Raw genomic sequence first — 15479 nt, 5'->3', positions numbered from 1 at the left:
ATTCAATAATTTTGGGTAGGATGTTTTGTAAGTGTCTGTTAGGTCCATTTGATTTAGAGTCTGGTTTAGGTCTAGTATTTATTTATTTTCTGCTTTGATGATGTGTCCATCAGTATTCAACTTTATCAGAAGGTAGTTAAATTATTTTGTTACTTTCAAGAAACCCATAAGAATTGAGATTCCTTCTACAGTTTGCATCAAAACTCGAAAAAATTAGAATAATCTTATTTATATTTAAAAATTTTTTTAAATTAAGGAAGTATGAGCTGAATATATCTTTAATACTAACTCGTATTTAATTTTCCCATTTCATTTGGAAACTTATTATCAGGTTTTCATTTTGGATTACTGATTCAATTTATTATGAACATATTTTAGACATTATTTTTTACTTTTTTAAAATTTATAACTTGTAATTATATATATTTTATATTTATATATTCTTTCTACATTAAGTGATATTGATTTCCTATTTTCCATTTTTGTATAATTTTTTAAATGGAGTTTAAAAAGCTAATTTACATGATTTATTGAATAACTAATGATAGATACCATCAAAGTATATTTGAATAACACAGGTTTTGAAACACTGTAGTATGATAAGCCTTTAGGATCAAGGTTAAAGACTTTGTTCATTCTTGAATTTTTAGGCTTAAGAAAATATAGATATTTAAGGAGCTGCAATAATTATTTCAATTAATTTAGCTTTATAACTAGATGTAAAGTTTTAGGGAATTATTCTCATTTTGCCTTTCAATTACCAGAAATTTCATCCATTATTTAGTCACACATCAAATATGTTTTCACTTATTTTCCTGAAAGTCACTATGATACTTGCAAATAAAAACAGAAATGACTATGAAAGTAACTACTCTCAAAGTATTTACAATTTAATAGTGGAGGCAGATACACAAACACCTAACTGTAATAAAAGGAGGAATAGATTGTGAGCTATGATAGATATATAAGAAAAATGCTGTGGCAGTTCAAAGGAGAAAAAAATTATGACTGGAAATGAACAAAAGAGAGATCCAAAGGCTAAATAGAGCTGGTGGCATTTAATTAGCGGCTTCAGGAATAAGTAGGTAAAATGGTCATGGAGTAAAGGATTTCAGGCAGAGAGAAATATGTCAGCAAAGCTCTAGAGTGAAGAAAGGGCAAGATATGTTCCAGAATTAGCAGTCTTATGTGACTGGTGCACAGGGACACGGAGTGAAAAGTGAACCTGTAAAAGAAAAGCATAAATATCAAAAGAAGTAGTTTAGATTTTATTCAGGAAATTTGTTATAGCAGTGGGTTAATGAAAAGTTTAGTTGTTGTCCCTATTTAATATCATCATGTGCTGCAGTTTATGCACTTGGAACTGAATCAATTTTAGGGCTGATGCATCTAAAGTCCTTTGGGAAAGGTAAATGCCAAGATCAGAGGTCATTATAGCCTCTGTGGAACCATAAAATTAAAATTGGAAATATACTGAAAGACACTGGTTTAAAAAGAAAACCATGGCAATTAAAGCGAGTACTAAAGAGAGTAATTGATGGGACATTTGCCATCTTTGAATTAATTAAATTCAGCCTTAATTTTTAAAAGTGCTGGTTGCAGCAAAATGAAACCATCCTTCTCCAATACAGTGAGATGGTAATGTTATCCCATTAAGATTCATTTCAAGTTTGAGCTCTTTCCAACTTTAACCTATTTGGTTAATTAAGAATGAAGTGATGACTGCAAATAACTTCGTTGTCAGGAAGATAGCCACCTGGCTCAAAATTGGTCAAATGGAAGGCATCGTTCCCATTTTCACTTGCCTTCTATGCTCTCAGCTTTAGTTAGGATTTCATGTTAATTAATCCTGGAATCAGGAGATTAAATAATAAATTATCTGAATCCAACCAACAGGTTCTGCATTCCAAGTTTTTGCTTCATACCTATGCATCTATTTGAGTGTGTGGACATGCGTATGAATGCCTGCTTTTAGTGAAATGGGCAGATGTGAGATGTATTGATTGGATTCTTCCTGCCATTGACTGTGTAACAAACCTGTCACTTCTCCAAGTAGTGAATCATGTTGACAGGGTGCATTACATTTTATAAGTTTCTTTTTCTTTATCCAGAACATTTGTAACTGAAGCACACTTGCCTTTTAAAAGTGAGCTCTGCTGCATTCCAGAGACATTGAAATACTCATCTTGACCTGGAAAATCAGTGTCTTTGCTAGCACAGAAAATTTTAACATGACCAAGATCTTCTCAACAGCTTTTTGCTTTGGACTCCTTACTTTGTTATCTGTGATGATCTTTTTAGAATTGGTGCATGGACGGCCATATCTTACCCAAGGTACGTGCACATGAATCTAAAAGCCTATAGGTGAGTAAATCTTAATTTTTCCATTTGCATCACTGATTTTTTTGCCATTATTGAAGTAATGTTTTAAGACATTAATATAATTGAATGGCCAAACTTCCCTTTTAAGCAGTTGCTGTTCAGAATTAAATGTAATCTATGATGTTGTTCTTCTTAAGCAAATGGTACCAAATTAATTTTACCCAAATTTTACTAAATTAATTTAAACTACACTTTATTTTTTGTAATGATGAGGCATTTGTTTCTCATTTGTACTCCATGAGCAAAGATTGGGAATGTATAAATAATAATATAGTCAGGGACATAATCTATCCAATCTAATCATATTTCGAAAGTACATCTTGGGGAAGGAAGGAATCTTCATTTTATGAGATTAGTAAATTACTTATGAAAGGTAAATAGATCAAAGAAAAATACATCAAGATTAAAAACTTGTGTTTACAGAGATTTGAGGATAATAAAGCCTTGGAGAAATCTCCAGGGCAGTGCTAAGACCCACATTATGTATTGACTGTATTTTTCAGGTTTCTAACATACCTAGGGTATTTATGTAAAAGAAATAATGTAATCTATGACATCTACAAATATATCATGATAAAATAGGTGAAAATAAGTTTTTCTCTTAACAACATTGTAACTTGTATAATCTTTCTTTAAATTTTTCGGTACATTCTATTGCAGAAATAGCTCTTAATCTGAGAATTAATAGAGCTAGATTTAGTGCTTATTTAGTAGATAAACCACTTAACCTCATTGAAACTTTTATATATTTCTTTATGCTTTAAAAGTAGTGACTTAATATAATACTCTCTAATATCCCTTCCAGCTTGAAATTCTGGGGTTTTCTTTTATCTAACTGACCTCCTTGTCAGGAAGAGGCAGATAACCTTTTACTCATCTTACGTAGGGGGAAATCAAGATAAATACAATACATTTTATTTACATGACGCTAGGTTGAGAAAAGGATCAAGTGTCCCACTTCTGGATCTAATTCAACTTTGTTGGATCTTATTGCCTCAAATGTGATCTTAAAAGTCAATGAAAATGAGAGCATTACTTTTGGTAGTGGAAATAAATTTGCGTAATCACTTGATATTTATTTAGAAGAATTTTGCCTTGAAAAACAAATAGTCTCAGAGAAGCCTGGGAATCAAAGATTATAGATTTTATCCATGGTACTCACATTTTGTCTTTGTCTGATTTAAATCATAGCACTTGATAGGCCTCCATTGTGCTTTCTGTAAAATAATGAGATTTCCAGTGTTTCTAACACGGTATCGATGTGTAAGGAAAAATGTGGTCATTTGCTGAGGACTTTGCAAAATTAGAATGTGTTAGTATTAACTGTAACTTTAGATTTCATGTATATATGAAATAGAGAAAAATGTGACTCTAAAACATTCGTTAGACTTACAATTAGATAACATCTCTGACCTCAGAATACCACACAGTGAAATGCATGTATTACTGGCAGCATAGTGGAAATATTTCTTTCTGGGACTCCTTTGATCTCAGTTTTATTATCTGTATTATAAATAAGGAAGATTAAGTTATTAGCAAAGTTATTTTCTGTTGTAAATTGTCCAAGATTAGAGTGAGTCTCTCTCCGTGTACACATTTTTTAAATCAACCAAATATGTGACTTATTTTAGTCTTTTAACATATTTTTTCAAAGAAGCATTTATCTGCTGACACAGACCACAAAGTTGGGGTCACCAGCCTTCTCTCTATGTGTTAGATGATATCAAAGACAAATGGCACAATCCTGCCAGCTTTCATTTAGCGAGGACCATATAAAAGCAGGCCTCAGCGGGTAAGCCTGAAACTGGGAAAATTGCCCACCACAAAAGGTTGAAGAAAGAATACCATGACCAAGAAGACTATGGGGAATTTATTTGGGGTGATATTATCATTTTTGGAGTTTCTAGGTTTCATTCTGATAAAATTTCTTGTCTTTATCCAGTAAAAAACTTCACAAGTGAATAGAAAGGAAGGAGACAACTAGGTTTTTTAAGATTCAGTATCTCCAGTAGTAATGAAATAGTATTTTCTATGTAATAATTGCAAAAGCACTCACTCTTTCACATCTAAGCAGCTTTGCCATCCTTTGTGCCAAATGTGTATCTCTACTCAGATTTTTTTTTTTTTTTTTGAGACAGAGTCTCGCTTTGTTGCCTGGGCTAGAGTGAGTGCCGTGGCATCAGCCTAGCTCACAGCAACCTCAAACTCCTGGGCTTAAACGATCCTACTGCCTCAGCCTCCCAAGTAGCTGGGACTACAGGCATGCGCCACCATGCCCGGCTAATTTTTTCTATATATATATTTTAGTTGGTCAGATAATTTCTTTCTATATTTTTAGTAGAGATGGGGTCTTGCTCTTGCTTAGGCTGGTCTTGAACTCCTGAGCTCAAGCAATCCACCCACCTCAGCCTCCCAGAGTGATAGGATTATAGGCGTGAGCCACCACGCCCGGCCTCTACTCAGATATTTTATATTCAAATGTTTCCCTTACCAATATTGACTCTGTTCAAAGATGGAAACATATTAAAAGTACATTTTTTCTTTTAAAACTATATGTTTTAAAACTAAAAATGAAAATAAGAAACTACTTAAATTTTATTATTTTTTCTTAGCCAATATCTTACTTAGCTTTAGAAATCAATTTCAGAGTTTCCTATAAAAGATGTTTGTCTTAAAAGATAATGACAGGAATTTCTGATGACAAATAGTTATGCAGGTATAGTCACTGGAAGCAAAATTGATAAGGAAAATTTTGTTTTTTGAAAAATGTTCCACTTAAATATGCAGAGGAATGGACTGTGAATTAAACAAATAAAAGATTCAGATCTATACTTTCCTAGTTACCTTACTCTTAGTCTTATGAATTCTCTAAGTTGAATACAATGAAATTGTTTACCTTATCACAGTTCTCTTTCTAAAACAAATAGTCATTATTATCTGTCTCTAAAATGTACCTTTTTTCCAATGAAAACATTTTAAAGATTACAACTTAACATTTTGATGAATGATAAAATAAAACTATATTATCACATAATCATGTCTTTCTTTTGAACTATCTCTGAGGGTCTTTGTATAATTGATGTTGAGCAAAATTTACATTGGTATTCTATTAATGTTTTAAATACTCAAAAAGATCCTAGAATCTCAAAGATAGTTTTTATGTTTATGAAGCAAAGAAAATTAAAGAACTGAGCAACAATCTTTGGTCTATGTGTTAACAGAAAACTTTGATGCTGTCATCTGCCTCAAATAGCCCCTTTTCTTCCTTTAACCATTTAGTTGTTAGAGTTAATCAACTGACATTTTGTAGAAACAAGAAAGACAGATGATTTAAAGAAATTATCAGGTCAAATTATGAGCAATCATTTCTCTAGCTGAGACCACAGTATTCTCACTCCTAAATTTGAACCTTATTAATCTAGCTTCTGCCCACACTGTAGCTGTTAGTATGAGGAGATAGGAAGAGGAAAAAATGATCCCACAGACATTATGTGATAAAGGTTTGATTTTTCAGACCACCTCATAAAAGTTCATTAGAATATATTAATTATTATTTCAATGGCATTATTTGTTAATAGATAGTTTGTTGAATCTTCAGGTTTTATAGCCCGAATGAAGTCTGTTGTCCTAACTTCTACTCCAGAATAAAAACATTTATAGTGCTGAGAGAGATAGGCACCTGAGCAACAAATGGCTATGAGGTAAATTGACAAAGATGGAAAAATGTCAATAAGGACAAGGCAGACACCACCCCAGCTCTTCTGTAAAGCTTCTTGGATGGTTTAAAAGCAATTCCTGAAAAGAAATGGCTCACATTTATATGTATATGTCAAATAAAATCACAAAATCAAATATTTTTTTCTTTTAAAAACAACTGTTAGTTTACATTTCCTATGTTAAATGCAATAGTAGAAAATTTCAAAAATACAGATCAGAAAGAAGAAAGTAAAATTCACCTGCAATTCCGCTACCCAGAAGTAATCACAGGTAAAACTTTATGGTGCAACCTTCCGGGTATATCCTCTTTCCCTCTCTCTCTCTCAATCTCTTCCTCTCCCTCTCTCTGTGTCTTTCTTTGATTGTTCACATACCTTTATATGTTCAATGATTTTTAAAACAGCCCATTTCTTTGGATTATACACCTCTCTCTACATCCCTTTCATGGGTGAATATACGAATTGATAATTGCATGAAAACCCATTTAATTAGACATATTTTCAGTAACTCAGATTGAAAATGGTGGCTTGTGATTATTATAGGAAATGAAGTGTTTCCCGATAAAAAGGATACAAATCATGAGGAACTCTTGCTGGCTCTACTGCACAAAAATTTTGATTTCCAAAGACTTTCCAACCTTGGTGAGTTAAGAATAAAGTCAACCTTCATTTATTAAAAAAATAACAGAATCTATTCAATCTTGAAACTTGCTCTTTCTAAATGTTAATTTTTATTAAATAAAATAACTGTTTTATATGCCACACTCAAGGGGCTTAGGTGTTTTCCTTATTTCATATTCATCCTAAAATCTATGGAGTTATTAAAAAATATTAAAAGCCTATTTTGTTTAATTTGGGGTTTCTAATGGTATTGGTAACCATCTAGTTAAAAAATTGTTACCTTTGTTCATATTCCTTTTATTTATGCAACTCTCTACTTTTACACTTAGTATTTCCTTTTACTAAATATTTCAAGATTACTGTGTTTATATGTTTCTACTAGAAATTTCATAAATTAACTGCAGTTTTGTGGTAGTTAATTTAGCACTTTTTTCAATCCAATTCTTCCAATTTGGGAAGTGGAGCAGACAGAGACCATGAACAGGAATTTAGGCTGTACCAGTGCAGATTAGTTTCAATTGAAGAGCAGGAGAATCTGACTCACAAACATGCATCACACTGTTCTCCAAGATATGAATGAGATTTTGTCCAAAATTTAGCAAGTCTAGCCTAAGAGAAAACAGGACAATATGACAATGTTGTACTCTCTCATATAACATCTGAAGTATTCTAAAAAATGCCTGTATCCATAGGACAAAATGCTAGTTAAAAGAATTAAAAAAATAACTTAATAAAAACTCTTAAAATGCAGAGTTTTAACAGTAGAAGTAAGATATTCTTATTGTAGAAAATAAATGAAATTATAGAAAAATTCATACCTAAATTCTAAAACCTGGAGAGTTAATATTTTGGAGAATTTTCTTCTTTATTGAATTATGTACAGAATTTGTGACCGGCTTTTATTTTCACTTAATCTTGCTTTATAAGAATTTACTCAGGTCAGTAAACATATTTTATTTCTAAATAGTAGGCCATGTTAGACCTATGGTCTACTTTAGCAAACTTGTGCTTATTGTTAGAAATTATATATTTTCTCGTAAAAAAACTGCATTTCAGTATTCAGGGCATTGAAAAATATATTGAGGGATTTATGTTAGGAATGGGTGGGTGGGTGATCTCAAATCACGTGAATAAGACCTTTGCCTAAGGTCCTAAATGTGTTTTCTGAAGTGAATTAAATATTACTTCCAATGTACATTTTTCATGTGACAAATGTATCTTGCAGATATAGAACTGGCTAACAAATTGGAAGAACTTAACCAGGTGAGAATGTGAAATACTGAAGTGATCGATTTTAATAACAATTATACAGCAAATCCTTTTTGATATAATGTTTTAAAAAATCATGAATATTACAATGCAAAGTTTTTATTACTGCTAGAGAAAGGGTGAAGTAATTCATGAGAAAAAAATCAAGTTAAAGTAAAAAAACAAAAACAAAACAAAACTATGGCTAAAGTGATCATAATATAGAATGTGTAGAAATCTGGATTCTAGTTTTAGCTCTCCAGTTGCCTAACTATGAAAACTTGGGCAAACTACAATTCTCTAGATGTGAATTCTCATCCGTAAAATAGGAGGCTATAAACACATGGGTGTTTTCTGATGTTACTATTCTTTTTAAAGAGCAGGAATCTCTTTTTCCCCAAACAAAATGTTAGTGGTTCCAGCAAACGAAACATGCGAGTATACAGCTGCTCTGCCTGAAGCAGCTGGTGTGGAGAGCCTGAAGAGCTACCCTCTTCCTAGGGAGGGCCCTAGCAACCCTTCTCGACTTCTTGATACACTATGAAGAAAATTTGAAAAGATTGGATGATTTCTAAACTCTTTCAAATACAACTACATGCAATTCCATCATTGTGCAAACTGGCCATTTGGGAAAGAAAATTATATCTATCATTCTCTTCTGAGCAGGGAACATGGAGATATGCTGTGGTCCAGGCTGAACCCTACTTTGGTAGAGTTAGGTTTGCAGGGCTTAGGCAGTTAGAGAACTTACGAAAAATTAGGATGAGTTGAATCCTGTGTGGAAACACATAGCTCTTTGGAGCTCCTTGAAAAGGCCTGCTAATTATAGGTGCCATAAAATCAAGTCCAGCTACACAGGCTATATTTACATGTTCCCCATTAATTAACACCCAGAGTTGACTTCCTTTGCCCAAAACCTGTTTCTTCCTAATCTCCTGTTGAATCATGTACCTTTTCCAGCCAGCCTTTAAATTCATGTTTCCTATTTTCCTACTTGCTCACTTTTATTTTCTGTTATTTCTTATTTCCTTTTCCTAATTATCATTTTTAAATTTTAACAGCTGGAAAAGCCAAACGAACTGCTTGTGAGGGCAAAGGATACTAAGATGCTCTATGCTATAGATGGTCTATTCTCTTCCCATCCTAACAAGCGTGGTAAGGTTCTATTTCAAACTTTTAAAATTGATTTCCAAAAGATTATTTTTACAATTATTTCAGTTAGGGAAAAAATTCAGTTGACATTTCTTAATCTGTGGTGTTGGAGATCAAGACTCATATATTTTTAAAAAAGATCCCTATAAATGTGTTCCATTTAAATGTATCTGAGCTTTGTCATGTTTACAATATCACACTTTCCAGGTTTACATAAAATAGGTCTTTATTGTATAAATCTTGTTTACTTTTGCTATTTTGGCTTAAACATTGAAGCTTGGAGGATGGAAAATAGAAATAATCAAGTTTTAAGTCTGTTCAAAATTTTAGAGAATATTTTTTGACATAGGCAAAAACCCCATAGTTGGTCCAATGTTTCATTCATAACATTTAATTTTAGTACAATTACTCTCTTGGATCACTCTAAATTTTCATAACTTTTCCTAGGATATTCTTATTTTTTACTTAGTTCTTATTTTTGAAACAATTATATTAATGATTATTCATATAGTGATATGAGATTTTCTAAGGCATATTTATTTTTACTTGTCCCCATCCCAGATTCCTTTTTAACCTCTGTAAAAACATATTTTTGTAATAACTACTAAAAGGGAAGAGGATGAATTAGTATTAAGCACTTAGCATATACCAGACATTTTATATTTTAATATCTCAAAATATAGTGGTTAAATACTTAGACTTTAGAGCTAGACTATCTGAGTTCAAATCTTAACTTTGATATTTCCTACCTATGTGATTTTGGGCAATTATCTAATTTCCTCTGCCTCATTTTCTTTGCCTGAAAATGGAGATAATAATAATAATCTTCATAGGATTGTTGGGAGGATTAAATGAACTGATTTAATTTAGAATAAATACTTGGTACGATGTTAGCTTAACTATTTTTTTTATCATTTTGATCATTATTACTATAATTCTTATGTTATTCTAATGTGACTGTTTTATGGATGAGAAAACTACATCTTAGAAGCATTAAATTATATGCCAAAAATAATTCAAATGCTAAGTGACTTAGCTAATGAGCCTGAAGGAGAAAATGGCAGATGAAGTGGAAGGTGGAAGAGAGGGAACCTTGTGGCTTTTTAAGGATTTTGTGTCATATAGGAAACCACTGGATAGTTTTGAGCAAATGAGTGATAAAGTTTTACCAGAATCACTCTTGATGCTTCATTGAGAATATACTGCAAAGGGGGGGGGGCAAAGATGGAAGCAGAGACCTTTAATGAGCTACTTTCGTGGTCTGTGTGATGCATGGTAATACTTTGGATTAGGATGGCAACAGTGAATTGAGAAGGGCTCTAATTTTGGATATATTTTTAACATAAATTTAACAAAATTTTCTTTAGATTTACATGTGGAGTGTAAAAGAAAGGCAGGTGTCAAAAATTACTCCAAGGTTTTTTTTCTTAGCAACTAGGAAAAAAGCAATTTCTATTTATTGAGCCAAGGATAGCTAAAACAAGAGAAAATTTGGAGGAGAAGGGTTGAAACAGATTTTTTTTGGACCTTTCCTGAGTCAGTATAGCTTAGGCTATGATGTGTTAACAATTTTAATCTAAATCTCAGAAGCTGAGTGTAACAAAGCTCAAGCACAAAGTCCAATGCATGTAGCACAGCACCACTCTATTTTGTAGCTATATCATCTAGAATGTTCATATATCTTAATGGCCTTCAAGATTGCCAAGGCAGAAGAGAAGGGGAGAGAACATATCCCAGCGTTCAGCTGTCTCAGTTCAGAAGTGACTCACATCAATTCTACTGAAGTCCATTGGCCAGAACTAGTAACTTGGGCTGCCACCAACATATTAGTAAGACAGGCTGTTGTTAAATGTAAGGAAGTACCTATAATACTTGGAGAGCACTGCCTTACCACGATCAATCCTTTGGTCTCTTCTTAAAAACAGACTATATTCAACCAATTCCCATTACAGACAACCTCAAATGTCTTCTACTGACTGCATGCAGTACAAAGAAGAGGTTTTCCAGGATATGCTTACTAGTCTTCATCAGTTACAACGTGGTTGCTCTTCGTTCACAGACCTATTAACTAAAAAGACAAGTTATTTACCCCACACAAACCCAATAATTGGCAGAGGAACAGGGAAAGGATAACTACAACCAATAATCCTGTTCATAAAGAGAAGAACAAGAGACACATAACATCTGGAATGCTGGCCTCCAACAATTCTCAAATCTCCCTGGGGAAACATTATAATGGTCTCTTACCCTGGGAATAAAGAAAGGTTTCTTAATTAGGGCCTGGTAGTTTCCAGGAAGATCCCTTTGTCCATTGTGTTGTTTCCCCTGGTCCCACCTTTTCTCACGCTTTTGCTTTTCTGTTATTATCCCTGGACACATGTCCTACTTAGGAGAATATTCTATTCTTGTGAATTGCACAGTTATCTCAGATCTCTTCTTAACTTTCACAAGGTTAAAAGCCTGTGGTTTATTTTGTCTTAAAGTTCCCAAGACAGTTTTTATTCTAGGATTCATGGATTCTTTGGCAATGATTTTGTTTTTCAAGATTTTGGGAAGCTTCTCAACAATTTTTTTAAAAAGCACTTTTAGTTATTTTCCATTATTACCCTCAACTTAAGGGTAGTTGCCTTGAAGGTATCTGGAACACACCTTAAAGTCCACACACTTAATCTGATATTTTCCCCGAGTTTTTTATTACAACTAATATTTACTAAGCATCTGTCACTGACAGTCATCTGACAGTGATTTTAAGTTCCATTTTATAGTGTTTGGGATCTAGAACCAGTTAGTTTTTTCAACATTTCAAGACATTGTATTTCTGAACTCTCTTTATTCCTTTTTTATTTGTTTGCAAAGAAACTAGTTTCTTCCTGAGCTCATCAATTTCTTTCAATTCCTTGCTAAATGTCTGCAAATTTTCTGTTTTTCAACCTTTTCTTCTAGAAGTTCAAGAGACACATGATCTGAATTCCAAACTGTTGCAGATGTCTGTTTTGCCACATATTTTTCCATTTAATAAAATGACTCTTAATTTCTTCAACTAATGACATCAATTTCCTTGCCATCAATGAGTTATTGACACTGTACCACATTTTAGGTACTTCTTAGAGTAGCACCCCTCACTTCAAGTTATGAAGTTGTATATTGGGATATGCTAGGCAAATTACATCAACAAAATAACCTTAAAATTGCATTGGTACAACTTGCTATAAGTTTTATCTTGAGTTCACATGAAGCTTTAGGTATGTCAATCACTTTTCCTTCACTTTGTGCCTACGCTATGTGAAACTCATGGTCTCTAATGCTCCCCTAGTAGACTAGGAGAAGGATAAAGCAGGTAATCATGCTTTTAACTGCCAGAACTAGGCACATGATCCCAATCTAGCTTAATGGGGATGGAGAAGCTCCTGGGAAAGGTAGAGAAGCACAAAGAGTAGATGAAGAATTCTGTCCCTACCATAGATTTTTGGGGTTTATTATGCCATGTATGATAAAATCTTCCCAGTAGTAATTTGAGTATACCATTAGATATATGGATGTGGAGTGTGGGAAAGCAGCCCAGAGTGGAGATATAAATTTGATAGTTATTAGCATATCATTATAGTTTGGCATTGTGATGAGACTATCTAAGGAGTGACTAGAGATATAAAGGGAAGATAGCCAAAGACTGAGGCTCAGGTCCCTTCAAGGTTAGAGACGGGGCAGATGAGAGAGATTCAGCAAAAGAGGCTGAGTAGGAGCAGCTACCAAGGAAGCAGGTAACAAGTAAAGTAATGGCCAGAAGTCACATAAAAAAAATAGTTTCTAGGAGAAAAGGAGTTCAACTGTTTCTAAAGCTATGATAGATCCCATAATTTGAGAACTGAGAGCTTCCAGTTGAATTCAGTAGTGAAAAGATCATTAATAACCTTGATAAGAATTGTTTCATGAAATTTTGCTTAAAGAAAATATGATTAAGGAACTGGAACCACTGACAACTCTTTTGAAGAATTTTGTTCTAAAGGGTAAAAAAAACTGGGACATTAACTAGAATGAGTTGAAAGGGTAAAGGAAGCTGTTTGTTTGTTTTTAAGCAAATTGGTACTAAAACATATTTGTATATAGTAGGAACTAAATAAATATTTGTGGTGATGAAAGTATGAAGTAGATGCCTAAGATAATACACAAAAACATAAACCACATTTTACATGCAGTATAGTGCTATTATCAAAACTAGAAACTGATCATCATGAATACCAATGAATGAAGACAAAATGAAATTATAAACCCAGTTTACTGGATTACTGTGAAATATTATAATTTTCTTTAATCATTTGTATAGTTGATAGACACTTATTACACATATAGCTCTCCAAAATCCAGCATCGTGCTAAAAACAAGGAATATAAGAGTGCACCAGACAGACATCAAGGGACATTAGAATGCTGGCTGGGGTTTTACCACATGCAAATGGTAAGAGATATACATTGTAAACATTGGGGAATTAGCTCTACTGGCAATACCATTTGTGACAGTTTCTTTAGATCAGGTCCCAAACATTCTCCAAACTGTATTTCTTTACATACTTAATTGAGCTGCTCATGTGGTGTAAGTCTTGGATAAGTGAAGGTTAATATTTTTTTCTTCCAGACAGAGGTATTCAAAGATATCTAAAAGGACAGAGTGGGCAGTGATGATAACTTTCCAAAGCATACTATAAAAAGAAGTTTGTATGGGCATGGTGGCGTGCCCTTGTAGTCCCAGTTATTCAGGAAGATGAGGCAGGAGGATTGCTTGAGGCTAGGAGTTCGAAGCTGCAGTGAGCTATGATTGTGCCTGTGAATAGCCACTGCACTCCAGCCGGGGCAATATGGTGAGATTCTGTCTTAAAAAAAAAAACAAGAAAAGAGGAAGAAGATTGAATTTGTGGGCAAAGCTCCTTAGTTCAATGTCTGAAAATAGACTTCTGCTTTTGTAGGGTTAGAATGTTACTTTGTTTAAGAAAAACTAGTTCCTCTGGTAAAAAGGAAAAGTAAACTCTGAGTGCTATCCTAACACCCTGTGTATATGTGGTAATGAGCACAGGGGTTGCAGTTTAAAGACCAGGTTTCATTGGGGAAGCAAACCTGGGCACACACAAAGACTTTCATCATTTATTTCAATGAGTGGCTTAACTGTACTATAAATTTTTCAATTCTTTTTCATCATAAATCCATTAATCAGTAGTGAATCAAAGATCTCCCAAAGATCTTAGTTTTATAAGCTATTTAGAAAAAGGAAATTAAAGAAATGTATAATTAGTTAGATGAAGCTACTGTATGTTAGACAATTGATTGGGAACAACTTACAGATTTAAAATGACTCATTTATACATTTGAAGATTGAAATGCTAATAGATTTGGTTTTGTTTGTCTAAAGTGTTATTTTATGATCAGAATGGGGAGACTCAATGTGATACAGAATGAATTTAATTAAATATTGTTGGGTGGTTTGCAAAGTGATCTTTAAATTTTCTTCCTTCTTCTTCTCTCAGTAAACAGAAGCACATTTAGAACTGCTTTTTACTTATGTGATTTTCTCTCCAGTATTTTGGTTACCCCAAGTGTAAAACAAATGGGTGAATCTCAAAGAACTATCTGTTGTATTCTCTGGACTGTGTCACATGTATTATAATGTATAATAGTGCTGTCCAGTAGAACTTTCTGTGATAGGAACATTCTCTAATTTGCATTGCCCATTGTATCAATGGATACAAGTCACTACTGAGCACTTGAAATGTAACTAGTATAATGGAAAAGTTGATTTTTAAATTTATTTAATTGCAATTAATTTAAAGATCCACATAAAGCTAATAGCTACCATACTGAACATCCCTTTTACAAAACTCTCTTTTCTCTCTCTTATTCAGGCACATAAATTATTTTATTCAAATGTAAGTTTTTATCAAATATTCTCCTAATAAATAATTTTTTTTTTGTTTTCTTCTTTAGCCTGCTTTTGGAAATACTGTGTTTAAAGATTTTTCTCTGGATGCAAAAAAGATAAAGATATCAGAAAAAGATATATATATACTCACTCTACTGCTTAAAGGTTGTTGCGGTTTCAAGCATAAAGAAACCGTGACATTTATTTTGCATATTATTTTCACACCTTGCTAAATTGTTACTAAGTAGGTTATAATATGCTGTAAGTTTATGTTGTGAAGAATGACAAATCACTTGCATTTTTGAATGGCATGGGACTATCAAAATGGCTTTGTAGAGTTAAAGTTGTATGTCCAATTGCATGTTTTTTATAAATTCATTGTCTACATATAGTTTTCTCCTGTTGTGAATATGTTGTTGAGCTTTTACTTAAAATATTTTCAAAAGCATCTTGGAA

General features: G+C 33.0%; 2 protein-coding genes across 5 annotated transcripts in view; one reads left to right on the top strand and one right to left on the bottom strand.

Annotated features, from left to right (window-relative positions):
* Nucleotides 1–15479, bottom strand: part of OSTN (osteocrin) — a 112185-nt gene that overhangs the window by 50637 nt on the left and 46069 nt on the right. Inside the window, exons 5-6 of one of the 4 annotated variants that reach the window (XR_006732667.1) lie at nucleotides 3545–3599; nucleotides 928–1225 (exon numbers count right to left, since the gene is read on the bottom strand). The exons of 1 other annotated variant lie outside the window; for it this stretch is intronic. The gene's annotated coding sequence lies outside the window, so the exon portion shown is untranslated. Of the gene's footprint in view, nucleotides 1–927; nucleotides 1226–3544; nucleotides 3600–13951; nucleotides 13980–15479 lie in introns of those variants that run through there. 2 more of the 4 variants (XM_045539938.1, XM_045539937.1) reach the window with 2 other exon arrangements.
* On the top strand, nucleotides 2232–15114 carry UTS2B (urotensin 2B). Its single transcript, XM_045539941.1, has 5 exons — nucleotides 2232–2334; nucleotides 6642–6740; nucleotides 7945–7982; nucleotides 9029–9122; nucleotides 15089–15114. The coding sequence occupies exons 1-5, from the start codon at nucleotides 2232–2234 to the stop codon at nucleotides 15112–15114; spliced, it is 360 nt and encodes a 119-aa protein (XP_045395897.1).

This window comes from Lemur catta, chromosome 1 (genome assembly GCF_020740605.2).
Source record: "Lemur catta isolate mLemCat1 chromosome 1, mLemCat1.pri, whole genome shotgun sequence".
NCBI lineage: Eukaryota > Metazoa > Chordata > Mammalia > Primates > Lemuridae > Lemur > Lemur catta.
This window is presented reverse-complemented; position numbering and strand designations above follow the sequence as displayed.